At 37.6% G+C, this 8,165-nt stretch overlaps 1 protein-coding gene across 1 annotated transcript; it reads right to left on the bottom strand.

Moving 5' to 3' along the window:
• Positions 1 to 3,496: 3,496 nt before the first annotated feature.
• On the bottom strand, positions 3,497 to 4,919 carry LOC104110448 (uncharacterized). Its single transcript, XM_070191111.1, has 3 exons — positions 4,564 to 4,919; positions 4,105 to 4,453; positions 3,497 to 3,823 (listed from the first exon to the last, which is right to left on the bottom strand). Exons 1-3 carry the CDS (start codon positions 4,917 to 4,919, stop codon positions 3,497 to 3,499), a joined length of 1,032 nt encoding a protein of 343 aa, XP_070047212.1.
• Positions 4,920 to 8,165: the final 3,246 nt, after the last annotated feature.

Genomic DNA, 8,165 nt, shown 5'->3' with positions numbered 1-8,165 from the left:
CAGGGGTCGTAGGTGCATGGGAAAAGGCTGCATCTGTGATGCCCGCAAATGCGCAAGACTGTTCGCAAGTGCGCAAGTTACGGAGAAGCGGAAGGGATTTCCGCAGGTGCGGCCCTTTCGTCGCAGGTGCGAAGGCAGAGGGGGAAAGTGAATTGTGCATATGCGTACGTTTTTTGCACAAGCGCACCCGCAGGTGCGAGCCCAGGTTCCGCAGGTGCGGAAATACCTGGGTAGTGGTTAAAACCAAAGGGCTTCGCGATTTTTGTCATTTTTGACTTTGCAAACTCGGTTTAGGGCAATTTTGAGAGCATTTTCGAGGCATTTCTTGAGGTAAGTCCCTTGTGCTTATTTTTTATCAATAATCTTGCCTTGCCATGTATTTTCCCACCTAGTTAGTGTGTATTTAAGGTGGAAATTGGAAGTTGGAGGCTAGGAATTTGGAAGTTTGATTTGTGGATTTGGAGGACCATTTGGTGTCGGATTTTAGTAAATTTGATACGGTTAGACTCGTGAGTGAATGGGTGTTCAAAATTTATAATTTTTACCCGATTCCGAGACGTGGGCCTGGGGAGACCTTTTGGGCAATTTTCCTAATTTCACGCTTTAGCTTCGAATTAATTAGTTAAATTAGTTACTTGTAGTTATATTTATATTATGCAATTTATTTGAATAGATTCGGGCCATTTGGAGTCGGATACTCGTGGCAAGAACGTGATATCGAGTTGATTTGATCGGTTCGAGGTAAGTGGCTTGCCTAACCTTGTGTTAGGGACTTTTCCCTTAAGATGTTCGATATTAATTGATGTGTGGGCGCCGTGTACGTGAGGTGATGAGTACGTACATGGGCTATTATTGCAAAAACCCCGTTTGTTTCCTTTTTAAATCATAAACTATTTTTCCTTATTAAATTGTACTAATACGTTTAATTGTTAAACTTAGACAAGAGAAGCATGTTTACGTGTTTTAACTGCCTATTTGACATTCTGTGCGACATGCTTAGTTAAGTCCCTACTTTCCTTATCTGTGTTCAGTATAAACTGTATAACTCGATGCCATACCTGCCATTTCATCTTGCGTTGCATATTTAAATTGGGACAACGGATGTATTCCGGGAGATTCCCCAGCACTGCATATTTATTTTGGGATTACGGACGTTTTCCGGGAGATCCCCCAGCACTGCATATTTACTTTGGGACTACGGACATATTCCGGGAGATTCTCCTATACTGCATATCCATTTGGAACTACGGGACGGTATCCCGAGAGATTCTCCACTGTGTATACCTTGTTCTAAGCTGAGGGCTCCCTTAACTGTTAAATTTCTGAGAATTTCTTTAATTGTGTTACCGTAAATTTTACTTATATCTTTTACTGTTTAATTTATTATATTTACTCCGATAGGGCCTTGACCTGATCTCGTCACTACTCGACCGATGTTAGGCTTGGCACTTACTGGGTACCATTGTGGTGTACGCATGCCCTTTCCTGCACATGTTTTCGTGTGTAGATCCAGGTGCGAGCTATCAGCCTCAGGGTTAGTACGTGCTGCTGATTCTAGGAGACTTCAAGGTACTTTTGCTTGCGTCCGCAGATCCTCGGAGTTTCCTTCTACTCCCTCGTCTAGAGACTTTCTTTATTATCTTCAGACTTTTGTATAGAGCTCCATAGATTATAGCAACTTGTGACTTAGTGATATTCCGGGTCTTGGGAAATTATTTTGTATATGTCGAGGGGTACTACTTTTGGCTATTCACAATATATTATTTATCTTTAAAATGTTGTGTTTTCTTTATATTTTATTTTTGTAATATTAGGCTTACCTAATCGTAAAGACTAGGTGCCATCACGACAACTTACGGAGGGTTAGTTTGGGTCGTGACATCAATCGAGACGGTTCTGTTCAACTCTCAAGTCAAGCAAGCACATACAATTGAGAAATTTTAAGCAATATTACACTATGTGGCATACAAGTCAAATAACTGAGAAAAGGCGTCACAGAGTAGGCTATTTATTTTACTCATGCATCACAATTCAAATCAAATGTACGGGAAGATAGAGCGCATGTCATAACCTAATGTGCCAGCACCAAACACGTTAATAGGTACCTCAAAGCAACTCAGTTTCTTCCTAACCTACTCCTAAAAGAAAACTAAAGTACCCGGTTCGAGCTACACCCTTGGAAAAGAATCGGTGCCCAAAGAAAAACCAAGGGATCCTACCAAACTATCCTAAGAAAAATCGTTTTGGTATTTTTAATCGGACTTTAATCCCTCAAAAAAATAAATTGTCCAAAAGATTCATTATCGGGAAAAGTCCAAGCTTTTTCTGATTTTTTTTCTTTTTCAATTTTCGTGTTTTTAGAACCTAGACTATGTCTACTATGAGTTCTAAAAGAAAAACTAAAAAAAATAGTTCTAAAAGAAAAACTAATAAAAACAGTTTTATACAATTACACTTCAGAAAGTATTTTCCACACCCCACACTTATATTATACATAGTCCTCGATGCATGATCATAGAGGAAAATATTAAACAAGGGTGAGAAATACACCCTGAGACCCTCTCGGGCCTAGCTCGCACATGATCCTCAATACTAAGGGTCGGGACGACCCCGCACTTAAGCTCACACATGCTCCTCAACTTCAACTTCGGTACTCAGACTTTTCCTACTCTGCAAAACAAAAACAATACAAAACTTGACACTATATAAAAAAAATAGAAAAAAATAAAATACAGGTTGGGTTGCCTCCCAGCAAGCGCCTTATTTATAGTCGTGGCACGACTCTGCTACTCTACTTAGGCGGGGAGCTTTCTCTTCTTCTTTCTCCCATGTAGTCTATCCTTTTTGCACGCTCTCAGAAGGTCTCCTCTTTCATCTCTGGCTCTTTTCTCAATTATCTTTACACACTCAGCTTGAAATACCACCTCCTCTAACTCAGTTGTCCCATCTGGATCACTACAATTCAGATAAGGACTTTGCTCTATCCCCTTCAATTCTACCACAGTAATCATGCACAAGTCCTCATAATGCTTAGGAAGCTTAAGTGCCTTGTACACATTAAAAGTGATTTCCTCATCGTCAACTCTCATCTTCAACTTCCCTTCCCTCACATCAATAATCGCTCCACCAATAGCTAAGAATGGTTGCCCCAAAATAATGGACACTTCCTCATCTGCCTCGTAATCAAGAACAATAAAATTAGCAGGAAGTATAAATTTTCCCACTCGAACTAACACATCCTCAATAATTCCTTCTGGCATAACTAGTGACATGTCTGCCAACTATAAAGTGATTGTAGTAGGTCTAAGCATCCCCAAGCCTAGTTTCTTGAATAAAGATGATGGCATCAAATTTATACTAGCCCCTAAAGCACATAGGGCTCTACCAACTTGTTTTCTAAGAGACAGAGGAATCGTGAAACTCCCAGGATCCTTCCACCAAAGGCAAATTCACACGCACTTGGCACAAAACATCTAAGAATTTCTTGTACTTAGCATTATCTTTTTTTCTTCTGCAGTCTTTGTGGAAATGAAGGTGGTGGCCTTGTCACAATTACTAGCTCTAATCCTTCGCTCTCTTTCTCATTCTCCTCAATTGGCTTGGGAACTAATTCTCCTTCAAGACTAGCCGTATACTTCTTTTTCTTTGGAACTTCTTCTAATACTCTTCTATTTCTCAAGGTAACTGCATTGACTTGAGCTTTAGGATTAGGCTCAGTATCACTAGGAAGAGCCCCAACTGGTCGAGTATTTTGAGCACTGGCAAGTTGCCCCACTTGTCTCTCCAAATTTTGAATCGCTGCAGCATGGGCTGCTGCTTGAGCCTGTTGATCAGCCATCAATTTCTTTAGCATCTCCTCAATGTGACTCATTGAGTTCGTGGGTTGTTCAGCCTGTGGTGATCTATATTATTATTGAGTAGTTTGTGGCTTGTACTTATTTTGAGCACCTTGATTTTCACCCCAAGAAAAATTTGGGTGGTTCCTCTAGTTAGGATTATAAGTATCCCCATACTGATTTGCCTGGCCTCGATTTGCATTACCCACAAATATACATACTCTGAATTAACTGGGCATAAGTCGCTCGTGTGACCCTCTCCACATACTTCACAAAATATTTGAACTTGTTGCACTGGCTGAGCTTGTTGCTTATTAATAACCAAGGTCATCTTATTGACTTGGTTGGCCAATGTGGCAACCTGTGCTGATAATGCAGAGACGACATCTAACTTGAGATCCCCTGCAAATTTTTGAACGGTGTGTCTGACCATCTCTCCTTGCCAATCAGGATTGCTTTTGGAGAATTTGTTCAATAATGCATATATCTCATCGAAGTTTTTCTCCAACACTCGACCTCCCGCTGCAGCATCCACCACAATCTTTGTCTCAGGATGTAGCCCTTCTATGAAAATGTAAGCTAACACTTCATTTGTCTTATTGTGATGAGGACAGACTCTGAGCAACCCCTTGAACCTTTCCCAAGCTGAGTATAAAGACTCCCCCAATTTCTATTTGAAGGCGACTATCTCACTTCTAATCTTTGCAGTTTGCCTGAAGGCAAGAACCTTGCCAAAAATTTCCTCGCCAGATCATTCCATGATGTTATAGAATTAGTTGGTTTCATCTTCAACCACCGCTTTGCTTCGCCCAATAGAGAAAACGGGAATAATGTGAGCCTCACATAATCTGGAGTGACTCCGTTAGTGATATAAGTATCACTAATCTCCAGGAAGTTCAGGATGTGCTGTTGTGGATCCTCGTGTGGAAGACCCATAAATTGCCCATTCGCATGTAATAGCTGGATCATGCTCTGTTTTAACTCAAAGTGCCCAGTGATTCTGGGCTTCACGATGTTGGAGGTGACATTAGCAATGCTGGGCATCGCCACCTCCTGAACAGCCATATGTTGTTCCTCTGCCATGTCCACAGGAAATTAAACAAGTGCCTGAAGATTATTTGTGTCCCTTGCTTCCCTCAACCTCCTGTGAAATGTTCTCTCAGGTCGGGGTCAAAGCCTTGAAGTCTATCCTGGCTTCTGATCCTTCGCATTAAATCAAAATTTCTGAGAGCAGAGAAACCAATAAGAAACGTTAGACTTGACGAAATAAGCAACTAAAGTAAAAACTAGAAAGTAGTCAATATTCAAGTCCCCGGCAACGGCGCCAAAAATTTATTGCTCCCAAACGCACACGCAAGTATACGTGGTCGTATAAGTAATAAAATGATAAGTCGAGTGTCGAACCTACAGAGACTTGTGTTAACTACCCACTAGTTTTACCAAAATTATTATTCAGTCAAGTCAATCAGAGTTCAAAAGTGTATTTATACTAAGTAATAATTCTAACAAGTAACTAATTTATCAAGCAGCAAAATAGTTGTTATGTATTCAGTAGAGACGAATATTCCAGAATTGTGATCGATTCACCAATCCTATTGTGTTCTAATTAACTCTCACTTTCATACAATTCACTCATGGTTGCTAATTAATCGAACAATTGCTCTCGTAGTATTCTCCCGAATTTCTACTCGCCTATTCAAAATAGATTAATGCCTATATTCATATGGAATCAATCTATTACGAACGCGTTAAGATTGCGATATTTAATTAAGCACGGTGACTAGGTATATTCTTATCCTAACCACAAATTTGCCCCCCACTCAGAGTTAAGATCATGCTCTCTTCAATTCTTCTCTAATCTAGACGTAGTTTTCTCAAGCATAGCATAGATAGTAAATAGAACCTAACTATTGGCCAAAAAATTAAGCAATTAATCACAGAATTGAAAAAATAACCATATATTAGTAAATTATAATCAAGATTAAGTCAACTTTAAGCAACAATATTATGGCTAAATCATAACCCCGGAACTATGGGTTTTAGCCACTCATGATAATATCAAAACAAATTCACAAGTGTTGAATAATTAAGAATACTAAGAAAAGATAAAGAAAACTAAGATATCCTCGCTCCCGGATATTTCTTGTGTGTATTTTTGCTCCAAAGTGGCATCTTTCCCCTCAAAATAGGCTTAGTCTTGCTTTTATATGCGTTTGATAGGTCTTGGGCCGAAATAACCTTGTCCCGGGCAAAGTAGGAGAGATTTTCCGTCACCAAAGGGTAGCGCTGGAATTTTTAAGGTCTGGGAAACTAGGCCACAGGTAGCGCCCCACGCTACCTGTGGCGCTACAAATGGCCATTTTCTAATTTTGCTCATTTTTGGCTCCAATCTCGCACCTTTCGCCCCATATTGCCTCCGGATGATTCCTACATATAAAAAACACAACGAATTAGCACAAATCATTATATTTCACATCTGAAATCTACGAAACACGAGTAAAATGCAAGGCAATATATATATATATATATATATATATATATATATATATATATATATATATATATATATATATATACACACACTTTAAGCTAAATATCAAATATCGGGGTTCAGAAAAGAGACAACAACAACAAATTAAGTATAATTTCAGAAGTGGGATCTGGGGAGGGTTAAAAATTTTAAAGAAATTGTGGTCAGTGGGAATAGAACTACCAACCTCACAAAGATTTTGACCCTCCTTAGCGATTGAGCTACGCTTTTGGGCCAAGTCAAGAGTATTCAAAATATAATATATAGATACACAAAATAAATTTTACCTTATATGCACAATATAATTTTTCGGCAAATAGGATTCGGGTGAACCTAAATCCGCCCCTGACTTACCTCCATGCATAAACTACAAGATGGACACAATACTTTCTCAAGAAAACTTCTCGGAATAAAAAAAGATATCATTCTTTTTTAGATTGATTAAAATGAAAAGAGCGTCATATAAATAGGATAGGGAGACTAATAATTAAACAAATAGGGGTATTATCACTTTTAACCCGTCCCAGAAACTATTTACATCTGGTAGCCGAAAAAGTGTATAAAACTTGTATAATTTTATTATATATATATATATATATATATATATATATATATATATATATATATATATATATATATATATATATATATATATATATTTTTTCGGTTATTATTTTTACAACGGCTATACAGTGTAATTTTTCTAACAAAAATATGGATAGAACGAAAGGTATATAATTTTCTTTTAACAACCAATTGCAAGTCTAGTGAACATTCGTAATATGTTATTGGGAAAATTTGAGGCCACACTTAAGTGGTACTTAATTAAGCATGATAGGAGTAAAATCTTCTTGTTGTTTTCTCTTGTTGTTCTAGTGCTACTGCCGTCACCATCCCTACACTTTTTGGCTAAAGTTAAACAGAAGAGTTTAACAAAAGCAAAAGCTTTGCCTGGATATTTTGGAATTCTTTTATCTTATGTAAAAGAAATTGTGGGGTTGATATTTATGGATTCAGATTATTTGTGGTATGATTACTGGTTACTAATAAAATTAGAGTAGGTTCTCATACTCAAAGAGTAGTCCTTTCTAATTTTCTTTTCCTTTTTTTTTTGGGGGGGGGGGGGGGGGGGGGGGAGGAATTTGTCCTCGTAAATCATGACATACGTAGTGGGCGACATGCTTGAAATGACGGGACAGTGAAAATTAAAGTTTCTCAATCTATCGTTGGTTCTTTTTCATCTGATATTCTTTACAATTCTTATTAAGGAAATTTGATGTGGTTTGTTTAATTGGTGATCATTTCGGATTTGTATTAGCGGAGGTAGAATATTATATATATATATATATATATATATATATATATATATATATATATATATATATATATATATATAATGGCTTTGTATATATAGTATGATTTTCAGAAAAAGGAGGTCCGAATAAACTCCCTTCTGCCCCTCTAGTTCTGCTCATAGTAGTACTTAACCTTTTAATTCTCTCCACCAAAATGTTCATTATGTTGATTGATAAGCTGAAAAGGGAATGCTTGAAAGAAATGGGAAGTGTATATATAAGATGTTGGGACTTGCGAGTACAGCTTCCACAAAACTGCTTCTGCTTGTAAGATTATATTCTCATAATTTAATTATACTTTGATCAACGTCTTGATTTTGTCAGTCAAACTAAACTTCTAATATAAGTTCTTTGACTATTTTGTTTAATTAAAGAGATCTTGGTAGAGTGGTAAAGTTGACTTTAAATCTGTTATTTGCAAATACTTGTATATCATCCCCTTGT

Source organism: Nicotiana tomentosiformis, chromosome 12, assembly GCF_000390325.3.
Source record: "Nicotiana tomentosiformis chromosome 12, ASM39032v3, whole genome shotgun sequence".
NCBI classification, from domain to species: domain Eukaryota; kingdom Viridiplantae; phylum Streptophyta; class Magnoliopsida; order Solanales; family Solanaceae; genus Nicotiana; species Nicotiana tomentosiformis.
This window is presented reverse-complemented; position numbering and strand designations above follow the sequence as displayed.

Bases quoted from the DNA above. Each gene is read 5' to 3' on its own strand.
- LOC104110448 (XM_070191111.1), bottom strand. From the start codon at position 4,919: ATGGCAGAGGAACAACATATGGCTGTTCAGGAGGTGGCGATGCCCAGC. The intron at 4,454-4,563 runs GTTCTTGCCTTC...GGGGTTGCTCAG, and splicing joins GCGAGGAAATTTTTGGCAAG to AGTCTGTCCTCATCACAATA. The intron at 3,824-4,104 runs GTATGTGGAGAG...GCTGATCAACAG, and splicing joins AAGTTCAAATATTTTGTGAA to GCTCAAGCAGCAGCCCATGC.